Genomic DNA, 16,080 nt, shown 5'->3' with positions numbered 1-16,080 from the left:
ATCTCTTGCAGCAAACCATCTGTGTGAAATTAATTTCCTCAACACCTACTCTGGCCAAGGCCTATGCTCTCAACACCAGCAAATTCACATGTGCCTGGGGAAGAAGCCAGGCAGTGGCATACCATTGTGGATGCTAGTGAGCTGTTAGAGTCCTCCATGATGTTAACCGGGCTCATGTGAATTGTGACCAGCGGTCTTCCCAGACAGTTCACCCATGCCCAGGGACCATTTTGAGCAGGTCGGTATGTAGTTTGCGCAAGCTGCCCTGTTTCAGAGCCAAGGACACTTTACTGGAGGCAATCCTAAGCCAGCTGCCTTCAGTGCTGGGAGCGTTATAGGATGTACTTAATTTAATGGTGCAGGTGAAGACGTAGGCTACATGAGAGTTTCAACGAATGTCAGAGCAGAGGTGGCTGATAAGCAGATTCTAATCTAATTTGGCAACTCCATCCTCTGTTCACTTGGTAATGTCGGGGCCCCAGGAAGAAGACATATTGCCTCTGAAAAATGGTGGTCTGTGAATTATTTAGGTGCCTTGCTGACCCTGGAAGATCTCCAGTTGTAGTGGTGGGAATGAAAAAGGCTCTGGCTCTTGTCATGGATGTCATAAATGTCTTTCTATGTAATACAGCACAGGACTCTTGGTACGTTGCTGCTAATACCATAAACTGCGAGTTCTGCGTGTGCCAAAGAGTTTTTGAAACTCGCTACCATCTCACACATGGGATTTGGGGCACCCTTATACTGTACTGTGTGATGTATCCTGTGGTTTAGGGAAGGTACAGGCAGGGGTTTTCCCAAATGTGAGATCACCTGAATTGCCTGAGGGAGCGCATTAGAGAGTGGTAGAAAAAGCAAGTGATTCTGAGGTGTCCCTAGTGAAGTCCCAACTAGGCCATTATTGTGATGCTCGTGAGTCTACTACAAGGTGAAGACATTACAAGAATGACTTCGGGGGTCACCGTTGCTGTTAGGATACCCACATACTTCTAGGAAGGTGACAACCACACCATTAGGCATTGAAAATCCATCTGAGGTCCATGTAAATATGTCATTTTCTGGATTTGGTCATTAACTTCTGCAGTTCTTTTCCATATCTAGGGGAGAAAAAGAATTATAGATCCAGAGGGACAATGAGTTAAAACAAGAGAGTGCAGAGTGTGACAAAAGCAAGGTAGATAGCTAATGCCACTTGAGCCAACAGCTTCACTCACATGGGAGTGGTGTTCCCTCTGAGATTCTCCCTTACCTACAGCACGAAAAGGATAAGATAATTTCTGTTAAGATAGGAACATCTTACATGTCCAAGAGGATAATATGATTTTAACATTGTCTGCTGTATGATAATTTTTCATTTATATATACTGGGCCAGATGTTTAGCGGATAAAAGTCCATGTAACTTCACTGATTGCAGAGGAGCTGCACCAAGTTGATTATTCAGCCTTTGTCACTTAATTGTTTAGATTTATCCTATTTATTAACCTCAGCACAGAGAATGTGGTTTTCATGTCTGGTGTAAGGGATGATTTTTGTACAGAAAAGATGGATTCTGCTCTCAGTGACACCTAGCCCTGTCTTGCAGGTGAGGATTGAATCTAATCGTTACGTGTAAAATGAAATATTTTATGTGAAATACCCACATATGATAATTCTTTGGTTGGTATTCATAGGGCCATGCTTACTCCATCTGTCTCAGATATAAATATTTTAAGTGCATATCTGAGTAAATTTTAGGGTTTGTAACAATGTAGTAAAATCAAGTAGATGTGTAATAAATTCTAGCAAGCACAGAAACTCAGTTGTTTCTCAGTAGGATTAGCTGCTCAAAAATGTCTTGCTATGGATGGAAAAATATTGAAACAAGTTTAAACTTCAACAAGTATGCTGCTGAGAAAGTTGATTTTAGTATCTTTAGAACAATAGACTGGATTGTCAAGAATGAGTAGCAAATATGTTTGCAGAAGAATTTTAATCTGGCTTTTTTTTTTTTTCCTTTTTTGCTTAACCTTCAGAAATGCAGAATTACCTAAGAACCACATGCTAATGCAAGGATGAAGGTTGATGCTTCTTAGCTTCATCCATTTCCACACCCAACTGAATCCACCCCTGAAATGCCATGAGGACAGTGAGAAGAGAGCCATTAGGCTGCCACTTTGTCTTTCTGATTCACGCTTGCCCAAAGTAACCTAGCAGCTTTTGGCAGAGCACAGATAGCTCATTTGGCTGTTGGTTTTGAAGCTTTTACTCCGAGGTCTTCTAACATTTTCTACAGCCTTTCACTCCCTGAGCCTACCTCTGTGCCTCAGGTAGTGAGGAGGTCCCAGAAGTCTTCCTTAATTCCTGCATTAGGGAACTCCCAGGAATGTACCCAATAGCCACATCTGGGACTCCTCTGAGCCTGCTCTGCCTTTTTTGGCCAAAATCTCTCTCCTTTAGGAACAGAGTGAGGAACTTGCAGTCAAGTCTAGTTGAGACTAAATCTAAGAAAACAAAGACATGGGGAAGGGAGGGAGCATGATGATACTTCAGTAACAACGGCAAGGTTCACATGGCTTTGCTCAAACTAGGTGAGCTTCTGTTTAAGATAAATTTTGTGTTTAAATATTGTCAAGCCTTAGAGTTTCCAGCGTTCAAGAATAGAATAAAACTTGTCTGTGTTTGGTTTGTAGCAGTAGTTTTGTATTATATGAGGGTTTTACAAATATTTTCTTAAGGTTTTTCCAAGTGTTTTTTCATTAGGAGATCTGTATGCTGACTAGTAGCTGTCTTCAGATACCAGTATACTGAAACACTGACAAAGGCTACATCCAGGAACCATAGCTTTGGAATTTTGCCATACTTCTCCTGGTGAAGCCTGGTGCAAATAACAAAATGTCAAATGTTCTGTCTCACCCATAATTAAAAAATGGATGTTCTGTTTATGTGTTTTCTTACAGCTGGCAGCATTAGAGAGACAGATCTTTGACTTCCTTGGTTTCCAATGGGCTCCTATCCTTGGCAATTTCCTACAAATAATAGTTGTCATTTTGGGTTTATTTGGAACCATCCAGTTTAGGCCTCGATATATAGTCGTGGTAAGTGTCATTTATTATCTACTATTTTTTGCAATTTGTTTTAAAACCTGTCACATTACAAAGCAGAATTTTCTTGGCCTCAAAACACCAGATGGTATTTCTGTAGAAACTTTAGAGGTCTCCATGTCTTTTTGCAAATTTAGGACTACTGAGTGGCATTTCTGAGATTTTGGAAACTATCAAGAATGGGTAACCTAGAGAAAGTGCTACCGAAAGTATGCCTGTGGTACAAGTTCTTAGTAAGATTCTTTAAAGAATGAAATACCTTGATGGGTCATGGGAACATCTACAATTAGACTATGCATAAATGAAGAAAAGAAATACAAATTGTTGTTCTCTTTGCAAGAGACAAGCAGAATCAATGGCCATTTAAAAAAAATATTTGTAATGGTCAGATTATATTTAGCTACATCTTCCTCTTAAACAGGGAGAAGCAAGGACTGTAGAAATTCCTTTTGTCCTGTGACCCATGGGTTCCAAAGAAATCTCCTTCTCGCTTACATCTAACTTTGCCAAGACCTGTATTTACGGCCTTGACCCTAAATTGCTGTAAATTCTCTCTGATGCTTGTAACTTGAAACTTCACAGATTTTTTTCCCCATGTCCTCATCATAGACAGGAATAAAAAAACTTTCAAAGCTGTGAAGAAAACTGCCAAAAAAAAAATATCCCTTTTCCTCCCCCACAGTCTCTCCTGAATGGATGAATATTATGTCTGTACCCAGCAGCGTCTGTATCTGGAATATTTCAGTTGTGTTGCCAGTAATGGATTTTAAGAGGCTAAAGTTTTTTTTTTTTTCCTCACAAAAGAGTGAAATAAGTGTCTACTGGGGAAAACTCATTAAACAAATACTTAAAAAGCTTCGTCTTTTCTAGTCAAGCCTGGAATCCTGTAATTCTTTGTCATGTCTTAAAAGAAGAAGTGGACAAAAAGTGCACCCAAGGTTCTTTATGTTCACATTAGCTAAGCTTCACAAGCAGACTATAAGTAATTGAAAATGGGTTGATGTAAATAATAGCACTTTTATCTATTACCTGTGGTCGGAGAACTGGGCAGCAGTGTATGTACATCCACATATTGATGACTCACCTTTCTGCTTCATGTCCTCCATTTCATACATAACACATTGGAAGAAAGTGCAGGTAAGCATCTGTAAAATTACATAGGAAATTTGTGTCTGAAGTGCAAACCACAAAATCTCTTGCCCCTCAGGTTCAGCACTGCTGTTCAGTGGTGGAAGCTCTGCTTTTGTTTTGAAATGAAACACAACAGATGTTGACTGTTTCTATATCTCTTCCAATGTAAATGAACATTTTAGACTATATTAAAGTTGTTTTAAAGTAGAGCTAGAAAACTCATAATTAAAGAAAGAAACACCCCAACAAGATACTTTATCCTCAGATTTAACTGAACTCACATTCTGATTTAACTTTAAGCATTTATTTAAGATCTCAAGCTATAGTAGGTGCAAATACCCACTACTTGGGAAGATCAAGACTTTAGAGTAGCTTCTATCCCTACTAACATAAGGTTCCCAGTGAAGCAGGAATAGTTTGAGCCAAATCCTGAAGTCTGAAGAGTGAAAGTACACAAGTTGTCTGGAACCAGCCTCACAGCTCAACACCAGCAGACAGGGGTGGCTTGCATGCCTCCCTATTCCCACTGATCTTCTCCCCGGCTGAATGCTTCTCCAAACCCTCTCCACCAATTCTGGCAGCAGTTAACTAGACCCTTCAGTAAGCCAATTCCACTCCTAAGCTGTCAGAAAACCAACCTAGTAAAAAGTGGAGAGTTTTTTGCTAGATTGGTGAGCTGAAGCCAGTCTGTGAGGTTCCCAATGGTTAGTAGGGCCAGCATGAGGCAGGGACTGGGACTGTGCAGTTGTGAACAGCAGTGGGGAGGCAGTGGGGAAAGGAGGAGGTGCAAGATTTCCCTTGTTGGGAGCTACAAACTTGTCAGTTCAGCCTCTTGTCTAGCTTCACCCTTAGGCTGAATTCAGTGAATACCTCAAGCCAGCACAAGCAATAATCCTCCCTTTGCTCAGCTGCTACCTTCAGTCCATGTGCTGTTCCTTCATTTGCACCAGCACAAGCGGTGGTTCAACCACTTGATAAACTATCAAACCAGAACAGATCCAGCTGAAAAGCAACCATTTTCTTTTCTGGTGTTAATTTAAGTGCCAGTCAGCTTTCTGACCTGTTTCACTACTAGGCTTGTTCCAGCAAAAGGGAGGAGGTGGGAGAGGGGAAACAGGAGCAAGCAGCCAGAGGAAGGGGAAAAGTGCATAGAGTCTTTCTGCAGCAGCGCAGGGTTACACCAGCTTAAAGTGCTCGTTGAGCTATAGTCTGAGATTCTTCCAATAACACATGCTCCCCAGAAGCTGTGCTTCCTAGGGCTGTCCCAACTGCAGCTGGGCTTTGCCAGCTGTCCTCAGAAGCCCTACAGGTGTCAGTGGTACGGACAGCAAAGACCCCTACCAGTGCCAGCTCCAGGCTGTCTTCACTAAGGCAAAAGGGAATCCGAAGGCACCTCTCCCAGGGAAGGATATAGACTGCCTTCCTGCTTCTGAAACCCTATAAAATCACGTTCCACCAGTTACAGTGGTAAACTTTTACAGCTGGCTTCAAATATAAAGTCTGTTTAATACAAATCTTCAGTAGGGTCCTGAATTTCAGTATTACTTAATATGCAGAGAGATTCCTGTCCAGGCTCTGAGTAGTGAATTGGGCACCAAATTCATTGAGAAGCTTCATGGGCTTCCACGTCTATATCTGCACTCTCAGCCACATCTAAGCCACTGGGTATGCTAGTCGTTGGTGTCCCACATTAGAGTGAGAATTTGGTTCTGTGGCTTTTGCAAAAGAAATATGTTGAGTCATGCTTTTATGTACTTTGATTGCTGAAGCTTCTGGTTTAGCTTAAGCTAAATCCAGTTTAACTGGAAAAGTAACCAAATACTTCAGGAAAAGTATGCTTAGTATCCACTGTCTTTTCCTCAAGACTTCCCTGGAAATCAGCTTTGCTGGTGTATATGATCCCATCGGGATATAAAAAATTGAAGTAAAGAGAGAATCAAGTCAGATACAACAGTTCAGTTCTGTAAACTGTCTACACAAAATTGATCTGGTGCATGTACATGCAAATTGTCCCCATGATATTCTATCGTACTCTTGTAGGGATCTTAACTTAAACTGACCAGCTCTAGGGTGCTTGGTTTGACCTTAAGAGAAGGTGTTTTATCTGTCTTCTGTGCGATGAAGGCTGTGCCTGAAGGTTTCCCTGACAATAGAAGTTACATAAAAGCTTTCACTTTGCCATCCTATGCTGCATATGTCATGTTCTCACCCCTCAAAATCTAACATATAGCAGAAATGGGAAAATAAGTGAATAAATATGTTACATGTAGGGCCATAACTTGAAGTACATCTATAGTGCAGTCAAATATGAGACTGTGGTTCTGCAGACACAACTGAGCTGGCTTTTGGTGCAGGTACCTAAAGCCATGTAGCTCAGTGAGGGCTGTGACAGAAGCTGGATAAACACAAAAGCAGCTGGGTACCCTTCAGATACAGTACTATAAGGATGGTGATTCTGAAATAAATCTGGAATTTCACTTGCTCACAGGTAAAATTCTGAGTCCTCAGAGCTTAGGAAACACAGAGAGAGAGAGGGAGCAACTGCATTAACTCCAAGTGTCCTAATTAGTTTAAATCCAATAATTATTTCTAATAGTTTTTGTATTAATTTCTAATTTAGATCAATTTTTGTGAACAATTTGTCCTGTCACTAAGCAGATGTGCTATTTTCAGTACTTGAATATTTTGTGGCTGAATTAAATCAGTACAAAGTTCCCAGAGGACATAAAAGTGCAGAGCTGATTCCTAATTTTCCCATACTAGCTCATTTGAAACTTAGACAAACATTTGCAAAGAAGAAAAAACAGCTAAATTTCAGTTCTAACTACGTTGTAACACACCCATCACACAACTCCAGAGCTCTGCTGTGATCCATTTCCCTGTGCATGCTTTTCCTTTCTTGATAGAACTTGCTATCACCAGCAAGATTTTCAGGCTGTTAAAATTGATTAAAAATTATGACAGGATACTTGTTAAAGTTAGGGTTTTTTTCCCCTCTCCTACTTCTGATATGGGACTTCAAAAGCCTTCTGAACGATGAGTCATATAGCCAAGATTGCACAAACCTGGCCTGAAGCTGAACAGAAATATATTAATGAACAGTGAGAGATGAAAATAATACACTTAACTAGGGGGAATATAAGGTGGAAATCTCTGCTTTGCTTGCCTTAATTTATTCCATTAAATAATATGATACATAGGCAATGGGTTCACCTGAAAAGCCAGGAGGCAGTTTGTTAAAAAAAAAACCAGCAGAAGAAAGGCTATGTAGGATACTTTACACAGTATTCAAGCAAATGTTATACAGACACTCAAAACATGTGTGAAATATTTAGGCATCCAAAATTACTCCTTGAATAACCTTCCTGGTAAGTCCTGAGTTGTTACTGTTCCATCACGTTGATTTATGCCACTTTTGTTGTCATCTTTCACGAATATGACTAAGTAGGGCTCTGTAAGTACTGATGCCTCTGAGGCACAGCCAGGTAGTACAGGGGGACGATCTGATGACTCAGTAGTTGCTGCCTTTCCCTTGAAGTATCCCTGAGCCAATATTCATTTCCCCTAATGCCAAGACACTGTCAGAGGAGGTGCTGCGCTTCAGATTAAATATACACTTGAGATAGTTTATTCATTAAAGCTAAACTTATCCCACAATCCTTGTAATATCCCAACTTAGAAATTTCCCTTTTCTCCCTTACCGTTCAGTTTAAGAAACCATCCTTCACATTTTTCCTTAACCCTTTCTTTTTGTGACATTGTGCCCATCTAATACCAATGATTTAACTCTAGAAGTGGTTGTATTTCACTGGTATATGACAGGTATCTCTGCATCAATTTCAGTGTGACCTGTAGACTCAAAAAGGGTATAGAAATATCACTATTACAGAGGGGCTGTCATTAAGAAAAGGGATCTGAAAGGAACGTACTGGGTTGAACAATAATTTAATAGACATTTAACCTGTAAGGTTTAGGGAGTACTCTTGCCACATAACTTATAAGACTCCAAATGCTTCCTCACACCACATAGTATACAATTCTTAATGCAAAACACCAAAAGCAAGAAAGTATACATGGGGAGAAATCCACAAAGATTATCACCAGTGTCTTAGGTCCTTCCAGCAGAAGGAATCTGTTAGGCGAATATGTCCAGATGATTTTTAAGTAGTGCATCATATGGGCTATAAAATAAAAAAACCCTACTCTTCTTACTGATTCAACCCGTGTGGAAAACTTCTTCTTCATGCCAGATACGGTGAGGGTTGCGATGCTGAGCATGACACCAGCTGAGCTGGGGCGGGTACTGAATGTGGCTGGCCAAAGAACTGGGGCAGGAATCGCTGGGTATGGCGGGGTCAGAGTGAGCAGCCACAGCAGGACCATCAGGGTAGTGTTCAGGACCTGGAGCAGGAGAGGTGGAATAGCAGGTCAGGTGATGAAACAGGTTAGGTGAGGTTCCTTGGAAGGGAAATTAACCCTGAGGTTCAGCATGAACCTGATGCTTCAGACCCTAACCACTCCTCTGTTGACAGCAAATGTCTGCCAGCGTGCATGACACCTTCTCCTGCTTGTCATCCCTTCACGCAAAGGACAACAACCCGGGGCTGCAGGCAGTTTCTCTGCTAGCTCAAAGGAGATGTCTTCATAAGGATCTAAAAGTTAAGCCTTCCGTAGCAACCCAAGCAGGTGTTAGTGTGATGCCACATAATGGAATATTGTTACTTTTTATTTTTTTTAAACCCTGAAGGCATATACATGTAAATTTACAGACATAATGTTCAGAAAGTATTACAAATTTTTCAGGAAGAAACACTCAAAAATTAAGAAAAGCTGTTATTAAAGCCCTCCTGTGCAATCTTAATGTGATCCTTTTATATATTTGCAGTTTTGAACTCCGTGGATGCATACCAATTTTTGTCTCGGTAGGGGCACCTCAGCTACAACAGAAAGGACAGACATTTGTGGGTTTTTCTGGTGATAGTAGCTATAGAACAGAAACTTGATTTGCAGAAAACAGAAGACATGGGAAGAATGAGGCATGTGACAGCAAGAATAAAAGGATTGCTTTTGTTGTGAAGGCTGCTCTGGGTAGCAATTTTATCTTTGCTCTTAACTACGGAAACCTTTTTTGACACAAAGCGAGTCACTTAAATCAAACTTCTCACGTGCTTTGATTTCCCCTTGCGTTCTGGGTTCTCATCTTGAGACCTTCTGGTCTGATTTGCACAAGCACTGAATGCTCAGCCACAGGGAGCTGAACACTGAGCTTGCAGAGTGCTGTATAACCCCAAGTGTTCTGAAAAATGAAGTCTTAAGCATCTCAAGTTGGATGCCTATAATGTATGAATACTTCTGAATGTAATCTCTGCATGTATCAGAACATCATTTGCATTCTGAGAGCTGTATCAACATAAAATAAATTAGTTAATGTTTGTGCAGCTCTCACACATTACAGTGATGAGCATCTTAGAAAACCTCATGAGGAAATTAATATTCTGTCCTCAGAGCAGGGTCTGAGCGACAAAGAGAAATGAAATATTGAGTCAGCTGTTCATAAAATGTATTGAGTAAGGTAGGTTCTTTTAAAATCAAAATATACCTATGATGATTTAATTAATGTTTGCATTGTATTGCACATCCACAAAAGAGAAAAATTAAGATGGCAAATATAACCAGAATCCTGACATTTCCTAATTTTGCTTTTTTGCTTTTGCTGTTTCAAATCTTTTCCTTTAATGTAGTCTTCCTTAAGTACCTATGATACTATACAAGGAAAAACCTGCTACTTGCATAACCAAAAAAATGTGTTTTCAAATGTGGAGAATAACTTTCTTACTTTTAAAAATTATGTAGTACTAATTACTGAATATGTAACTTATGTTCTTAAAGAAAACGGAGCCTGAATTTCTATTCCTGCAGTTCAGTGAGAGTTAGGAGGAGCCTCTCCCTTACACGGCAGCTGGGTTTCAAGGTGCACGCCTGCTTTGCACCTGCACTTCCCTTTCAGTAATCGTCACAGCGGATAAGGGACCAAACAGGTCCTGACTGTGTAAAACAGCCTATCTTGGCCCAGGAAAGCACGTTCAGATAGTTTTTGCCTGCGTGGTTCAGAGTTGTCATTCGTGCCCATGAGACAGAATGAGGTCATTAACAGATTTGGCTTGGCCTGGCAGATCAAGTAGGTTTCCTGTTGTTGTAATGACAGATTTCATTCATGGACAGATAAAAAGTTCTTTCTTAAAATGGGAAATTCTCCTGAATATGCTGAAATCTGCTTTTATGAGTAGCTGGGCTTGTGTTAAGTGTTCATTAACTGTGAACACGCTGCACCTAATGTTCTGAGGACATACGCTGGAAAATCAGGAGCTTATGATGAGTTACTACAGAGTCAGTAAATGTGGTAAAATGTGATATCCTCTTTTAAGTTAATCTTATTAGTAGTACAGACCTTATACTGCTCACAGACCACGGCAGCTTTGTCTATTTTATAATAACCCAGCCTTCAGTTGCCACACTGCCCTTCTCTGTAAGCCAGAGGAAATCGCCCAGGAGTGTTACTCTCATTTTGTTTATTAATGACCTACTTCTTATGACATAGCCACCTACAAACTGCCTAAGTACCTCACAAGAAATTAAATGAAAGCAGTTAACCTGTTTGGTGTACAGAAACGACTGTATCCATGTGGGGGTAATCAAAGTGGGGAAAAATTCAACCCTTTTCACCTGAACCTTTCATTATACATCACAGGGAGGGGAAGGAAGAGGGGAACATCACCCAAAACTGCCTCAGAAAGCCAAGCTCACGGCAACCGTGCAATGGAAACGGGATCCAGCATAGTGTAGATTAGGGTGTTGGGCTTTACCGAGTATATTGAAGCAAAACAATAGCATATTAGCCTCACCTGGTCACAGCTAATTAGACTTGCAAAAGCACTTAGCAGCAGTTCTCTGTTGAGAAGGCTATAAGCACATAAATGTAAAGTGGCAGTGCTGCTGCTGCATTTTGCATTTCTCAGGTGGATGTAGCTCCAGCATGGCTAAGCGTGCACTTAGCCTGTCAGACAGAAATGCTTCTGAGGTGTACTGCTTGGAGAGTTAATTGGGCATAGTTTACAGTCGTATATAAGCAAAGAGTGCATCTGTAAGGAAATAGTGCCAGTCAATTACACTGACAGTTAAAATGCAGAAGATGATTTAAGGTAAACAAATTAATCTCCCATTCATGCTGTGGATAGAGTATGAGTTTAGTCTTGCACTAGGGTAGGACACTGGAGAACCCAGAAGAGATATGGATATGTTCATCCGTTAAGGGTGCATTGTAGGATGGGGTTCATGGCCATAAGGACTGGAGAAGTATGAGCTATTTTTAATGTAATTAAAATACCTTTTACTGAAAGACTCTTAAGAAATCAGTTTTAGCCTTTACCTGTTTGTTTTTGAAAAATATCCAAATATCAGATCAATAGGTCTTCTGTCTTATTTTATGGTGTTTTTTTCTTGTGTCTTTCTTCATAATATTTAAATATTATTTTAATAATATTTGCTTATTTAGATTACTGTGTTGTTCTGGAATCTCCATTAACAGAGCTCAATCATGATTTACGAGTGAATTGCAGTTGCCCCAAAAACAGTGTTTAAGTCAGCATTTTGCACTTAATTGGTATCACTAGGATACTGTAAAACTGTAAAGAGTAAATGTTTTATTGGTATGTATTTAGAGCAGCAACGAATATTGGATTTGTAATTTCCTGTGGTTCTTAGGGGACTTCTGCAGGAAGAACTCCTTTTCTGAACTCTCTGTGCTTGTCTGTTCCCAGCAGAACAATGCTTATTGATATCAGGGTTTTTATTATTGATCTACTCAGTATAAAGACCTCTTTCATCTTCACATTTTATTTTTCTGTCTTTTTGCTTTCATCCGGCTTTGTGTTTAGTACACGGTGTGGACTGCCCTGTGGGTCACCTGGAATGTTTTCATTATCTGCTTCTATTTGGAAGTAGGCGGACTTTCTAAGGTAGGTCACTTATTCTTCTTCAGGTTTATGGGAGGGTGTTTTAACAGCAAGACTCTTAGATTTTAGAAGGCTGGAAATATAGAGGAAAAATATGGTTGTTTGAACATACAATTTGATCTTCGTAGTTCCCCTCCGATGAGAACTCCAGTGTTTGAACTTGTCTCTGATAGTAAATAGTCATGGGCTTGAAGTACATAAATGCAATGAATCTGAATTACAGTTGCCTTCTGAAGTACCATCTGGGTGGGGGGCGGGGATTAAAAATGTTATTTAGTGGAAAATTTGAGGTTCTGCTTGATTGTTGAAAAACAGACAATGTCATTTTGGTTGAATTTTCAAGTGTGTATGGAAAATGTATCTCAATTTCCGAGACTACTCTGAAAGCAGCTAAAGAAAATTACTAAGAAGGTTAATGTAACAACTTGTTGAGCAAATTGGTCTCACGGTGAGAATGCTAATTCTTTATAAAAAAAAGAACAAATGGCAAAGGATGACTTTTTCCACATCTGAATAAAACTTTCTTTTACATGACACTCAATGCTCTAGGTCACTGATTCCTTATTCAAACCTCTGATTAGAGCAGAAATGTTTGCTGGAAGTATCGAGATACATGTTGCATTTGCACAAGGTAGCACTTACGTTACCATAGGTTGTATTTAGCATTCTATCTACAGTGAGTTCCATACAACACCTGCAGGTTTTTATCCTCCTGTTAGACATAGATGATATTGATCTTTATTTACCACATTCATACTTAGATGTTTCTAGGCACAGTGCATATTGCAAGCAGATTCTGGTATTATTAATAGAATAATTAGAATATAATAGAATATTAATAATAGAATATTAATAGAATAACTGTCCCCATTATTAGTTGTAGATTTAGTGATATGAACTAAATCACTGTTAATTCATGCAATGCTTTTAGAGAATTGTGAACTCCACTCAGTTCAGATGGGAACATTTGTGAGTTACATGCTTTTTTTGGGTTCAGCATTAAAACCCCTAGATTTTCACTGACAACAAACAGAAAACTGGTGAAACCGATTTAATAAGAAATAAAATTTAATTTACTCAGTAAAAATTCCATTAAAATTAATTCTTTCAGTGATAGATTCCTTTGGTGATAAAATTTCATAATGAAAAGCTACAACAGTTTATTTTTTCTCCAGATATGATGTAGTTCACCAGAAGTCATAGGCTTGATAAGGAAATTAGTGCACTTCATAGACGATCAAAATAAATGATCGTACCGGTATGTTCTGACTTTAAAATCTATTAGATGAATGGAAGAGCAACACATGGAAGCGATGAATGCCCCAAGTAATTGTTAGTTTTCATTATAGATAGAGTTTGTATTTTTTCAATCAGTTGGGTGATGACTTTTTATAGTCACTATTACATTTTTATAGATAACTAGTGTTTTTATCTAAGTGCCTAGGAAGTGAAGTGAAACTTTTAGCCTGACCCTTGAGTCTGTGAAAATTTGAGTGGTCTTTGCATTGATTGCAAAGGATTCCGATCATATCCTTAGTATAAGGGGATTATAAACCAGCAGGTATGAATTGAAGTCTTGTATCTTCCAATTTCACCACTGTGTTTCACTTTTAGGTCTTCTTACTTAACATATATGACAAATCACAATGCAGAGAAACAGTAGCATAAGTATTACTCAGCAGTTGAGAAAAATTCCTTTTATTAATATGTACTTCAGTTGATCTCAGAATTTTGGTGGAATTCTTATCTTGTGGTTTATAATTACAACATTTGAAAAGTAGCTTCTCAACAAGGCGATAGACACAAAATTATGTCCATGGAAGTTAAATGCTCTTGTATAGATTACATCAAAGGCACCAATATTGGGGCCAAGCTAGTATTGATAGAATCAAGATTTTTGTTCAGTAAACTGTGGAATTCGGGGTCCACCTAATGTGTTTCTGAATACTATGCTAGAGATGATGCAGTCATCAAGAGGCTGAGGTCTTTTTGCACCATATGCATAAAATTCTGGGTATTTACAAATTGATGGGTATTTGACACTGACTTAATTGGGATTCAAATTTTACCCAACATGCTAGCTCAAAAATTTCATCATTGCTTTCCATGAATATGTTCCTGTGTTGTCCGGCATGATAGAAAGGTGCTCTTATCAAGGTACATTACTGTGGTTGGGAAATCAAACGTCATCAGAAGCTTTTCAAGGATGGCTGTTTTCTCAGCATTGAAATCTTGGCGGGGAATATTCACCCCTTTTTCTTGCTATTGTTCTATTTTTCCATTTAAAAAAAGGTTTTGTTTCTGAAATGAATGCAGATTGATTATAATTTTTACCTTCTGTTGACATACTGTCAGGGAAAATTATGATGCTGTCTGGCAGGTGACTGCTGCTGGTTTGTTTGTTTTTAAACACTGTCATGCTTATACTTGCTCTGACTGGGATCAGAGTTAGCTGTTACTTGGAGTCCTGTAAATTTATTAGGTCTTCGATTATGAATACTATCAGAAAATATACCTTGGTGGAATATTAAATGGTAATTTTAATTCAATGCCTTCACATGGAGTGCACATAAAATGTGAACAGACTTTTCAAATGTCCTAATAGAAACCCTCCACTGCCGAAATTTTGCTCAGATCTTATTCTTGTGGTGGAAAGGAAGATCTCCTTTGAATATTCTCTGTTTGAATTCTGCCAAGAATTTCTGCTACCGTTAATGGAAAATTTGAATAAGAATAAGAAGGATATAGGTAATTTAGGACTGTTCTTTGCTGTGAGACTTTGAAGGAAACATTTCCCCTTCGATTATAATGCATAATGTTCAGGTTTTCCTGGTAAACTAATTTTTTTTTTTTAAAGGAACAGCTTGATATTTAGTTTAAAGTTTATGGATCTAGTACACAAAGATCTTTAAACTTTTGCTGATAAGGAATGATGAAAACTTCTGCCACCCACCCTCCCAGTGTCAATCACAATGTATGTGACTTGATCCTTTCCATTATTTCAGAAAAGTATGATGTTTCTTCACAAGAGTGACATGGAAAGCCTGTATAGTTTTACTTAAAAACAAATATCAGGTTTTAAAATCATTTGGCAAAAAAAAAGGCAATTTCATACATACCCAAATTCCCACCAAAGTTTGGTTTTAATAATCTGGGAGGCCAAACCAGTAAACCTGAGGGGAGAAAGCTGGTGGGGAGGGCTAAGTTGGGAACTGGAAGACTGTATGTATGGCTGTAGGCTTGTCATTGAGGAATTCACTTGGGTTTCGGTCCCTGCTCCAATTAATACTGTTTTATATAAAGAGGGAAAGCTTCACAGAAGAGCTTTCTCTGAAAGCACCCCCCAATAACTACAGTGTGGTAATTAGGGCAGTCTCCTGGGAAAAGGATGATATGGATTCAAGTTGTCTCAGGTGTGAAAGGGAAATAAACCTGGCTCTCCCACAGCCGGGTGTTGTCAGTAGAAAGCTAATGAGTAAAGGTTTCCTTTCTAACTACCTTATAAACAATGTATAAGTGAAGCTCCTTTTTCACTTATGTTACAGATGTGCGAATAAAATTTTAATGCTCTTTCAGGGCTAAAGAAATTGTATTTGATCAGAAATAAAATAAATATAACCATATGACTCTTTGTGTTAAGTTAGGGTTTTTAATTCTTTTTTTCACTTCTGATTTTAGCAGTGGAAAAACTGCCAGTATGAAAAATGAAATTTGCCTGTATTTTTTGTTTACTACTTTTCCGAAATTGAAAGCATAATTTTTAACGTTAACCACTCGGTATGAGAGAAACAAAGCTGCTATTACAACATGACCTTTTAATCCTCTGCTGCAGGATGACGGATTGCTGCATCCATAC

At 39.0% G+C, this 16,080-nt stretch overlaps 1 protein-coding gene across 1 annotated transcript in view; it reads left to right on the top strand.

The window, feature by feature from the left end:
• Nucleotides 1–16,080, top strand: part of NKAIN3 (sodium/potassium transporting ATPase interacting 3) — a gene marked incomplete at both ends in the record, with an annotated part of 372,440 nt that overhangs the window by 175,384 nt on the left and 180,976 nt on the right. The window contains 2 exons of the mRNA XM_082321687.1: nucleotides 2,938–3,075; nucleotides 12,147–12,227. Coding sequence (XP_082177813.1) covers nucleotides 2,938–3,075; nucleotides 12,147–12,227 — 219 coding nt within the window. The remainder of the gene's footprint in view (nucleotides 1–2,937; nucleotides 3,076–12,146; nucleotides 12,228–16,080) is intronic.

The sequence above is a fragment of the Platalea leucorodia genome (assembly GCF_965183815.1).
Source record: "Platalea leucorodia genome assembly, chromosome: 1".
Taxonomy (NCBI): Eukaryota; Metazoa; Chordata; class Aves; order Pelecaniformes; family Threskiornithidae; genus Platalea; species Platalea leucorodia.
The sequence above is the reverse complement of the archived record's forward strand: the minus strand, read 5'-3'. Positions and strand labels throughout refer to the sequence as shown.